General features: G+C 29.6%; 1 protein-coding gene across 2 annotated transcripts in view; it reads left to right on the forward strand.

Moving 5' to 3' along the window:
* LOC105618734 (sodium-driven chloride bicarbonate exchanger) overlaps window positions 1–12,884 on the forward strand; it is a 33,765-nt gene that overhangs the window by 19,087 nt on the left and 1,794 nt on the right. For both annotated transcript variants that reach the window (XM_012200265.1, XM_012200266.1), the window contains 11 exons: window positions 1,669–1,875; window positions 2,151–2,563; window positions 2,756–2,921; window positions 3,180–3,338; window positions 3,962–4,111; window positions 4,324–4,599; window positions 4,816–5,205; window positions 6,433–6,540; window positions 6,972–7,106; window positions 10,634–10,815; window positions 11,963–12,086. In XM_012200265.1, coding sequence (XP_012055655.1) covers window positions 1,669–1,875; window positions 2,151–2,563; window positions 2,756–2,921; window positions 3,180–3,338; window positions 3,962–4,111; window positions 4,324–4,599; window positions 4,816–5,205; window positions 6,433–6,540; window positions 6,972–7,106; window positions 10,634–10,815; window positions 11,963–12,086 — 2,310 coding nt within the window. The remainder of the gene's footprint in view (window positions 1–1,668; window positions 1,876–2,150; window positions 2,564–2,755; window positions 2,922–3,179; window positions 3,339–3,961; window positions 4,112–4,323; window positions 4,600–4,815; window positions 5,206–6,432; window positions 6,541–6,971; window positions 7,107–10,633; window positions 10,816–11,962; window positions 12,087–12,884) is intronic.

Raw genomic sequence — 12,884 nt, forward strand, 5'->3', positions numbered from 1 at the left:
ACACGAACTTTCCGGACAACCCAATATATATCACTTTATTAATAAATTTTCAAAAATTTATAATAAAAAAATATATAAAAAATGTAAAAATTCTCAAGTAAAATATTAATTAATATTACCAAAAATTTAAATGATATTAAATAACATTAAATAACATTAAATATAAAAATAATTTAAATTAAAGTAATATCATTCTCCTGATAATTATAGAGTAATTCCGGTACATACGGCGTACCTATCAAAAACTTATTAAGTATTATTTATTATATTTAAAACAAACTATATATCAATAAAAATTTTGTACTATCTACTATGAAAAAAATATTAGAAATCCGAAATATTTATTTTTTGTATTAAAAAATAAACTTTTTGAAAACTTTGCATTTTTGCCGTATATAAGGATGGGATATATGGCTACTAATAGGGAGAGAGGGGGAGGTATGTACGACTCATGAAAAATTTACAAATAACGCATAAAAATGAGACATAAAATGCCACAATAACTTATAAAAAAATGCGTTTAAAATTTTATTAAGGAATAAAAATGAGAAATACGTATATGAAGTAATAAATAATAATTATAATCTTCCTACATATATTACAAGTGTTATGAGGTTGCATATTTCATGTAATGCGCTTATTGCATTTAGTGCACTGAATTCAATCTGCGCACTTTGTATGCTTTAGGCATAAATCCCGCCCGCTAAAAATTCCATATATCCCAAACAGGTGAGATATACAAGACAATAAACTAAACAAAGAATACAAAAGCAAAGCATTTATATTTTGCTATAACATGCTTTATTATTCCTCTACACATATGCATCATGAAATAACCACTAACAATAAGTCTTTTATACGCCCTATTCATTTATTATTTATGTAGATTATAATTTATGATGGCGCTACTTATTACAGTGATAAATCGATTCAACTCATAATAATTCAATTTAATATTAACAGTAAGAAACTGAAATCATAACTCAAAATACAACTATAATAATACTAATACTAATATATAACATAAAGGCAAACAGAATAACAGAGTAGTTGCGAGAAAATTACCCTCACTCCTTCTATTTTTTTCTGACTTCTGCGACGTAAATCCCAGCGCGGCGTATTAGAGTTACTCTATGAATTATTTATATCATTTTTGCACACGTAGTAGATATGAGAGGCTATTCTGTATTTTAATAAACCTGAAAGCATCAAATCGAATTTTGATGACGTCTTCCTTTCTTGAGTAAAAATGAATTTACGTCATATCAGTTCTTAGATTGTATGGGTATAATATCTTTGTGATAAAAATTATTTATCGATAAACAGGGATACTGGTTATTTTCGCGCGTTACACGCGACTGATAATCTTCATAGGTTCTTATAAACCCTTAACGTTTCACCTCATCTCATCTTATTTTGTATTAAGTAATTGTTCGCGATAAGTGTTGCAATAGTGCGATAAGTTATGCAATAATTATTATTAATCTTGTTAATGCACTATTTTTTTATAATGGTATTTTATAATAAATTATTAAAGTAATTATTTAAGTAATAAAAAGATGGAAAAAATATATACATTACAATATTAAAATTACATTAAAAAATACACGAAATATACATATCTATAAGAATTTATAAAATTGGTTTCTAAATAAAGGTGGGTTTTAGGGTGGGATTTCGGGTTTCCATGAGATTGGTCGAGCTATGGCGACCTTGATGTCCGACGAAGTCTTCCACGACGTGGCTTACAAGGCAAAAAATAGAAATCATCTCTTAGCTGGTATTGACGAGTTCTTAGATGCCGTGACGGTATTACCACCCGGTGAGTGGGATCCAGCAATCAGAATAGAACCGCCAGCCGCTATACCATCGCAGGTGAGAATAGTCTTGTCAGGAATAAGAAGTGATATAATCTTTATGAGTTCAGATCTCAATATTACATAATTAAACGCATAAAAATAATCTCTATCTTTATCGACGATAGAAGCATGTGACAAGAAAAATTCTTTCTTGCGTGTGTCCATAATATTGAAATTGAAACAATCAAAATTATATCAATTTTGATATTTTTTTAAAAATACAGTCTATGAAAAATAAAGTCTATGAAAAGTATTCATCACTTCAATCGCAGTTTGATTTTACGTTCTCAGGAAGTCAGAAAGAGACCCAAAGAGGAAAAGCCTAAGGAAGAGTTCGACGAGGAAGCTGATGAACAAAAGCTAAGGGAAGAATCCGGTCTTTCGAGGACCGGTAGACTGTTCGGCGGTCTGATTAACGACATTAAAAGAAAAGGTCCATTTTACTTTTACGATTTCAAGGATGCCCTTGCACTTCAATGCGTCGCGTCTTTTATTTTCTTGTATTTCGCCTGCTTGTCACCCATCATTACTTTCGGTGGCCTCCTCAGCGAGGCTACCGGAAAAAACATGGCTGCTATGGAATCGCTAGTTTCCGGTTTCGTTTGCGGCATTGGATATGGCTTCTTCTCTGGTCAGCCATTGACTATACTTGGTTCCACCGGCCCAGTTTTAGTTTTCGAGACGATTGTCTACGAATTCTGCAAGTGAGTCTTGATAAACAATCTATCTACATTTCAACTAACTTCTACAAAATTTGTATTACTTTATATAACTAATTAGCATTTAATCATATTGTAACTCCAAAAGATACAGTCATTGAACGAGTAAAATAGAAAATCTTATTTATTAACATCTTCTTTCTCCAAAATAATCTGATCAGATCATTATTTTTGCAGAAAAGTCGACTGGAGTTATATGTCTTTCCGTTTTTGGATCGGTACATGGATCTCCATAATTTTGATGATTCTCGTGGCTCTTGATGCAAGTGCTTGCGTTTGTTATATCACTCGATTTACGGAGGAAAATTTTGCCACTCTCATCGCCTTCATTTTTATCTATAAGGTAAAAATAATCGTATTGCTTCCGGTATTATAAGCTAGATACAACATTAATTTATTAAGTTTTATTATTTCGATTCTTTTATATTCTTCGATATTAAAAGCGTTTTAAAAAACATATTATTTAATCATAAAAAAATTAATGCTATTAATTAATGCTTAAATTATGCATTCGATTATTTAAGCGAAAGTTGCGTTTATATTTTTTATATAATTATCTGTTTAATATCTTATATGTATTAAGTGTATCAGTACATTCTAGGCAATCGAAAACGTGCTTTCAATTGGCAAGAAATATCCCTTAAACACCTATTCCAGCGAAACAATGGACTATGATTGCTGGTGTAAACCACCGAATACCAGTCTGCCATCCAGTTATAACAGTATGAATTGGACTATGTTAGATAAAACAACTTGCGAGGTAATGTAATTTTTCAAAATAATATAAAAGTCAGTATGAGAAGTTAAGCATGCGACAATTCGCTTATTGTTAAGAATACTTTTCCATATACACCTTGAAATCTGATTGAATTTCATTAAAGTGCATTAATATGATTATATCGGAGCGTTCCGTTTGACTACGTTACGATTAACTATATTCATTCACAGCGACTGATACTTGAAATTTTTCTATTAAATCAAAAGATCAGAAATTTTTATATTAAGTTAGCGACGCAGATAATCGGGTCTCACACACAAAAAAACTCTCATTACAAAATTATCAAAACAATTTTTGTCTTGATTATTTATGTAACCTGATGTCATAATTAAAAATTACAAATTTTATTTAAATATCAGTTCACTTGATGACTTTACTTGATATCTTGTTTGAATGATAAAAAAACATCCAGCACACAAACATCTCGTTACGCTCAATCACAACAGTCAAATGCGTATGCTTCTTCTTATATTTTCTTGAGAAATTACAAGTTCCTATGTGCAAAGTAGATTACTAGGTGTTTTTGAATTTACGAGAAAATATGATCTTTCAAGCAATCTAATTCGCTCCTGCTTTGACGTCGTGTTCGTTATTGCTTCTTTCAGAATTACAATGGCAGTATGGTGGGCGATGGGTGCAACATACCACATTATGTACCCGACGTGTTCCTTATGTCAATTATCCTATTCATGGGCACGTTCTTACTATCAATAGAGCTGAAGGATTTCAAGAATGCTTTATTTTTTCCCTCAAAGGTAAAAACACATGCTTTAATTGAAAAAGAAGGTACAACAGCTTTATCTTTTTTAAAAATAAATATTAAAGAAGTTATAAGAGTAGAGTTAAAATTATTACTCATAAAAATTAGATACTATAAGCATATCTTTATTTTTTAGAAACTCAATAATTTGTCTTATTTTCGTCACATTATCATACTTTCTTTTTTGGCATTTCTATGTTGCTTTAGGTGAGACAAGTGGTGAGCGATTTTGCAGTAATAATAGCGATATTCTCTATGAGCACATTGGATCATTTCGTGGGCATTCCAACACCGAAATTGGAAGTGCCGACGGAATTCAAACCAACATTGGAAGGACGAGGATGGATAATCTGGCCTTTTCAAGGGAATCCGTGGTGGAGTGCTATCGGGGCATTCCTCCCTGCTTTGTTGGGTACTATATTGATTTTCATGGATCAGCAAATCACGGCCGTTATTGTTAATAGAAAAGAGAACAAATTAAAGGTAAGCAATTACGCCTTTATCTGTTCTCATCAATACATAATAGATGTTATTTAAATAATATATAATAATATTAATAATATTAATAATATATAATAGATATATAATAGATGTCATTTGAAAGGACTGTAAAAAAAGAGTACATTGAATAATTAACAATAGTTTGCAATAATATAGCAATAATAAACTCTATCAAAGATCTTATTAATGCTTTTTCAGAAAGGATGCGGGTACCATCTGGATCTTTTTGTTCTGTCGATCTTGATCGAGATATGCTCGGTAATGGGACTTCCATGGTTTGTTGCAGCGACAGTCCTCTCTATAAACCATGTAAACTCATTAAAATTGGAATCCGAGTGCGCTGCGCCGGGCGAGAAGCCGCAGTTTTTAGGTGTCCGTGAACAAAGAGTTACTCACATACTGATATTCCTGATGATCGGGTGCTCGGTGCTCCTAACACCGATGCTAAGAAACATACCGATGCCGGTGCTATTCGGTGTCTTCCTGTATATGGGTGTCGCGTCGCTAAAAGGTCTTCAATTCTTCGATAGAATTCTGATAATGCTGATGCCTGTTAAGTATCAACCAGACTACATGTTCCTTCGCCAGGTAAATCAATAAAGTTCCGACGTTTGGATATTTTTAAAGTAGCTTGAAACGCATTCATTATAAATTTGTGTTTCTTTTAGGGTATATTTTCTTTAATAAAAATATTAATTTTAATAAAAATATTAATTTTAATAAAATATTTCAAAACTTTTAGCATTTTTTATAATTCCTATTGATCTGATTAATGTATTATCCAACACTATTTTTCAACAAGATAGTGAATAATTATTTCTTATATATATTTTTATCTATTGAACACTAATCCGTTAATCAAAATTGGCTATCACATTATAATTTTGAGAATACTGTTAAAGAGACAAAAAAATAATAATTTTAAAAACATCTTTATGACATTCGTAGTTTATGATATTTGTAGCTTTGTCAAAAAATTTTTTTCGATATATGAGAGAGGTGTAAAATACGATTATATCATGCAAAAATATGAATTTTTAGCTTTAAAAATGCATTTCGTTTTATTTCGGTATAATTTTCTGCTTTCAAGATAATGCAATTTGAAAATAGTTCCCTTTTCCATATAATATAAAAAATATAATATAATATGAAAAAAGCATTTTATTCCATTTTAATTAATGCATTATGTGAAAAATAAATATTTTTGTACTAATATAATATAATCGGATCATACTAAACCAACAAGTATTAATATAAAATTAACAAAATACAATATAAATATATTAGGCAGGAAGATTATTAATTTCCATGATTTAAAATTACAATCTTCCTATCATATCATATTTTGTCAATTTTGATCAATATTGTTTTTTTTTATTTAACACGATCCAATATTATCCGTTACATTTATTATGTAAATACAAAATTATTTAATACAAATTATTTAATTTTCACATAATGCAATATTAAGATGAAATAAAATACTTTTTCAACTATCTAGAAAAGAGCTATTTTCAAATTGCTATATTCTGAAAATAAAAATAATATCGACACAAAATAAAATTTATTTTGAGACTAAAAACTAATACTTTCGTGTGGCATTAATGAAATTTAGAAAAAAAATTGGCTGTAAAATTATTTTTAATCTTTTTGTTCCATTTTGTTTAAAATTAATAGCCAATGGATTCGTGTTGAGCATGCAAAAATGATAAATGACTATTTATATTCGTATTGCAAAGAAAAATCAAATTTTATCAGATAGTTATTTAAAGTTACGGTATTTCCAACATTTGAATTCCAAATATATGTTTTTAGGTTCCGTTGAAACGTGTACATATGTTCACTGCGATTCAACTTGCTTGCCTCGCTTGTCTATGGCTCATAAAATCCTTCAGTCATACTTCTATTTTGTTTCCTTTAATGGTAAGTGATTAATCCAAGAATTAATAAGTCATTCAATAATTTAATAATATTTGTATTGTGTCTTTTACGAATCCAGATGTAATAAACAGAAAAATTTTAATGAAAATATACCTATTATTTTTTTTATTTACAAAAGGACCAAAAAATCAATTAACCATCTTATTTATTAATAAATTATTTTACAAAGTAAATTAAATTGTTGTCTTAGAAAAGTCATCGTTTTATTAAAAAGTCAGGTACATATCTCGATAAAATTATCTAACATATATCGACGTCTAATATTAGACTCTCATGATAGTGATCATAAAGCTAAAAATTTTAATCTCAGAATTGACATGTTTTGTGCAAGCACACAAATGATACTTTTTCAAGGATATAATTCTTAATATAAATGTTTATATCTTTGTAATCTATAATGTAAATATTTACAGCTCGTGGTAATGATTGGCATACGCAAATCCCTGGATTTGATGTTTACGCAACGCGAGCTGAAAATCCTCGACGACATAATGCCGGAAACAACCAAGAAACACGCCGACGATCTTCGTAAGCTGGAGAACGGCGAGGTTAGCACCGCGACACGAATATTAAACGCCATCACCTGTCGCAAATAGCATATAGAAGGTGATCGCGTGGCGAACGCTCGCCCCGTGGTCACTATAACTCTCTCCGACTTTGGAGAATCCGCCCTTTGTAAAAGAAACGATGTATATTATGATGAGTGATCGGACGAATGTTACCTAAAACGAATTAGTTTTTCGTCGTTGCGCGGAACAAATTCGAGTAAAAATTTAGGATCTCCGAATATGAGGCTAGAATATAATTTAATTTAAAGCGCATAATTATATATACGCCGGATAATTTAAGAGTGCCAAACTTGGCCTTTAATAATTTACAAGAAAAGTACGGACGGACCAATAATTTTTACGCAAAACGCACACTTTTTACTATTTCGTCGAAACAACACTTTCCTCCTTTTTGCGGTCAAGATTTTTTTTATTTTCGCAAATGACATTTTTCACCGCCTGAAATAGAATGACGAGAATGGTACTATAAAAAACAAAAAAAAACGTTACCGAAAATATGCGTACATAGACTGTTTTCAGTCTATAGGAATTTTTTGAAACATGACTTAAAATTTACTCCATTTTATGAAAATACATAATATATTGTTGCTTCGAGCATTTTATGCGGCAAATTTTTATATTTTTTTAACGAACCAAATCTCGGCCTTGAAAGCCATCCTCTCGTCTTCCACTCGGAACACGTGCCAAATAATCTTTATCCTCAAATCCAGGTGGTGTACTAACCGACCAGTATTAAAGTAAATGTTATGATATATAATCGTTGTTGAATTTTTGAATGCGGTAGACTTTTGGATACCGCAATCTTAAACGTTTTTATCGATAGCATTGTTGTTATAGCGAAATTAGAGTAATGTGTTGAATGTTGATCGTTTTTGCGAGCGCTTCGAACACGTTGGCGACTATCCGAAATTTTATTTTTGTGCAATAATTCGCTCCAAGTTTCCAGATTATTCTTCAATGGTGAACCGCGCGCGATGAATTTTTATCGATGTTTTCATTGATGTGTGATGTCTTTGATGGGATTATACATAATTATCATTGTTTATATATACATATATTGGTTATATAATCTTAGGCGAATTTAAGATAGAGATAAGCAAATGCAATTTTCGTTATTACGCCGTAATATAATTGAATAATAATTGAATAATATTACTCTTACGAGTATCATAGTTACAAACATAGTTGCGCGTATCGAGCACGACATTGCAAACTATTAACGGTAGTTAAGGAAAAATTATTGTTGCAAGGTAAGCAATATTGTATCGTTTTTGTTCATACATTCGAATAAATTAATGTAGCACTTCTTCTATAATTTATACATTCCAACATTACAGCAAACAAAGGGCTATTTGAAATAAAATTATGATCAGTTCACCATGGGAGAGTACACGTTCGCAGCATTGCGAATTTTTTAATATATTCTTAGTTAATTGATTAAACGGAAAGCGGGTCCTATCATCGAAATGATATCAACGAAGATATTTATTTAATAGCGATCGACACATCGCAATTGATATTCGCGACTTGGCGAAACAAAGTGTTGTTGCATTTAATATATCATGTCGCTAATATCCTTTTCTGTGAACCATTCGAGACTCTTGTATCGATTTAATGCGCCGTCATTCACGCAGTTCACGTATCTTATCATGTAAAAATACATTATTGTTTTTTTCGAAACACACGAAATCTCTTTATAATTCCAGTATCTCCTACACAATTAATGATTCATGTATATAATTTACAATTCGTCTGCTTGAGAGCTCTTACTTATTTCTCGCAATAGTCAAATATCAAAATTTTTTATTGCCCTAAAGAATGCATAATATTATATAATATTATATAAATATTATGTTAGTAATATAAAATAATAAAATAAATTTATAAATTTCGTGATAATTAACACTTAATTTACTTTTTATAAAATTGATCTCATTTTTAATGTTCTGCTTTTTGGATTGCATTTCATGGATTTACATTTCATTTTATTTTTAATTTAAATATACAAACTAAATTTACATTTGTAAAAATTGCAATCTTTTAATAGCTAAACTACAAAAGTATTGTTACATATTTATTATACTGAATTTTATTATTAAAAAAGATTCCCGTTTAATTGTCATTTTAATTCTTAATTTCTTTTTTATTTTGGTTTAAAAATTAATGACAATGAAAAAATAATATTTTTTATCGTAATCTTACGAAGACAAAAGTAAGCTAAAATTGGATGTGCATAAAACAGTATAATCATTATTATGTATAATTTTTCGTATGATACGGTACGGTAATAATAGTAAGGGAGTAAAAGGAACACAATATTTTTGAAATTATCTTAACGCGAGCGAGTGATTAAGTGAAGCGTTGCACCGTGTAACAGCCAATTGCGTGCGTTCGTTGTTAACAATTAAATTAAAGACAGAATAACTGAACGGAAGCACACCATGACTCACGGAGGAGAGTGACGATTCAGCGAGAGAAAATGAGAGAGCGACTGAAAGAAATCACACAAGCCGGACAAACACGGAGATATCAATACGGAAATCGCAAAAAAAACGCCAGTCGAATCCTCCGCCTGTCATCGGTACGTCACCATAAGTGCACGTCCGTAGTTTCGTCGCATATAGTCGACATGTTCTTTTCGCAAATAAACTATTCAGCGAACATCCTACGTCCGTTTGTAATCGAAGAAATTTTTCGGTAAATGACGCGACGATGCACATTGCGATATATGCGTTTCAATAGTAATCATGCGCCACTAAATTGAATACAATAATAGCATGTTATGAATTTTCTACAAATTACGTGGCAAGGATATATTACAGCTTATATTTATAATTGAGAATTAAAACAATATCATAATTGCACGATGTTCAATCATCAAACTATGAAAAAAGTATTGACAAATGTTAATATAATGCTAAAATATCAAAATGTGCCTTTATTACATACATTTATATTATACTTGTTTCTAATTTGGTATTGTAAATATCGGTATTTTAGTTCCTCAAACTTCCACAAAATATAAATATCAATGTCGATTATTATTAATTGATATACCGTTATGCACGGATAAAATAATACAAAATATTATCGATACAAATTATGATCGTAACTCTCAAGGTGAACAGAATCGTTATTTATTAAAATTATTTCCTCTCCTCGAAAAAGAAAAAGAAACAACTAATAAATAATTCTATCATCACAAATTCATCGCACTGATTTTTCTATTGTGCATTCTTCTCTTTGTTAGACTTATTTACACGCCAAGTCACACCCTTGTAAATTTATTCATAGTGTTACGTGACGCCCCTGACTGATCGTTATTACTTCCTCGTATAATTATCGTATAATTGATCGATTGAAAAATATGCTGGCAAGCAACGTATTTCACTTGCTTCCCAGTTCGAAGGCAACGCAAAGTTCGCTTGAATTTATGCATGGCCTGATAGAAATTCGTCGCACATATCAATATTGAGATTCAAACTATTGTTTCATTCATACTGCAGGAACACAACGAAATGGGATATGGACCTCCTGCAGGGAACATTCAGATCTCTTTAGCTAATGGGAACATCATGAAGATTCCTTTGGCAAGTATCAATATCAGTGAGGAAGTGAATAAAACTGGTATCTGGCAACAAGTCAATGAAGGCAACGAAAAAACGAAACAGTCAAAATCACTAATCAAGTAAGTATTAAATTTCAAATGATTTTATGCATTTTTTGGAAAGATTATATAAAAGTATAAGACATAGAATGAAATAACTGAAATTGTCGACTATATGAAACTTTAAATTTTTAATTAATAAAATTATCTAATTAATTAAATTAATAAAATCTAATCATTTTTAATTAATAATTTTTCAAATTATTTATTTCATCTTTATTTAAATATTGTGTTTTATTTCTGTCTTACTATATTCATACTTTATTTTATTTATAATAATGATACTCTTTAACACGACATTATATATTTTACTGATATATTATTTTCAAATTTTATTACATATTTGTATATCATATTTTTCTAAAATGTAAGAATTTTTTACGAAGAAGTTTTTTTAAATTTGACAATTCATCATCTTGCTTATATATTTATAGAATAAAACAAAGAAATAAATAAATAGTGCTCGAAATTTGCACAGCAAAATAATTCAATTATAAACGACAAATTAATATTTAATTGACATGGAATTTTTTTCGATTTGCAACATTTGTCAAACAAAATAGATAGATTCTTTTAATTATATTAAAGAAGATTCTGTAAAAATCGAAACATCTATTCTTATATTCTTATTATTGGTATATGAAATTAATATTAAATATTTTTAATAAAATATCTTGTATTTGCTCGTTTATTTAGTCGTTTGTAATTGAATATTTATAGAAGCTCATCATAAATTCCATTCAAGTAAAATATTGTAATGATTGTATAAAATCAAAACGTTACGACAACTAAAAACAAATAGACAATCGTTAAACTGTAATCAAATTGTTTCTCAGTTAATTTAGTTGAAGAACTTGAACATAATTTAAAATTGACATAATTATTTTCAATAAAAGCATGATCACACATTTATAGAATTTGACTTTTTAATAATATAGATTTTAATATTACCTTTATAATAATAAATTAATATTCCTTATAAAAAATATAAAAACAAAAGTTAAGATATATTCTATCGTAATGTCAAATTTTTTTATAATAACGATGATAATCCTATAATATTGTTAATTTTCAAGTAAAAAGAGAAAAGAATAATATAAGCATCAACATCAAACTGTTATCATGTAATTTTGAAAATTGATTAAGTTCGCATAATTGTCTGACGCAGTGTGGGAAAGCAAAAGAAGCATCCAAAGAAGGACAACTCATTGATAGCTGACGAGACAACGAGACTGACGACAATGACCGAAGAGGACGAAGATGACAGTGGGATCTCGATCAAGGTGACACACGTAAATGACTCTAAATTCTAACTACCATCACCATCACCAAAAAACCGACAATTCATATGGCAAGATACACAGCAAGAGCACCAATATACCGGCATGCAACATATCCCATGCACCGCCGCTGTGAGTAAATTTACAAACGAGGATGGCATGACAATCCTCGTCGAGTCGACGTAAAAAGCAAATTCAGATGCGGACGACTCATTGTAGAAAACATGGATTTTCATAGACGACAAAAATTATTTTTTATTACATAATAACAACAAAAATTAAACGTATATAAAATGATAATATTAACGTATTAAAATATTCACGAATAAACAGAATTTCATGGCAGTCTTTATTCTTTTACGTTCCCGTAAATTTACATCGTTGTATTTATGCGAAATCAACGAAATATTCAAGAAAATATAAATTAAGAAACGTTTTTTAAATTATTATCGTTATAAGAATCTATTTATCATTTACGATTATATAATTAATTATGTTTTGTCTTTTTCATAGCCTAATTGTCTATGAGATTCAATTTTGCAATTCTTGCTTATGCTCTTAGAGATACATATGTTAGCTCATTGTTAATGGGAACAACGATATGGGAAGACGTCAGCTATGATTTATTTCATTTGTTTGTATTTCACGTTAGTATTATTATATGTTGTTTTTCAAATAAAAATAATTATGCAGCTTATTGTTAATAATTGACAAAAAAATACAAAGTACAAATTTATGAAGAAACAGAATAATACAACGTTTTCTCACTTCGTAAAATAGATATAACATCATTCCTCTCTCTCTCTCTCT

Source organism: Atta cephalotes (assembly GCF_000143395.1).
Source record: "Atta cephalotes unplaced genomic scaffold scaffold00018, whole genome shotgun sequence".
Taxonomy (NCBI): domain Eukaryota; kingdom Metazoa; phylum Arthropoda; class Insecta; order Hymenoptera; family Formicidae; genus Atta; species Atta cephalotes.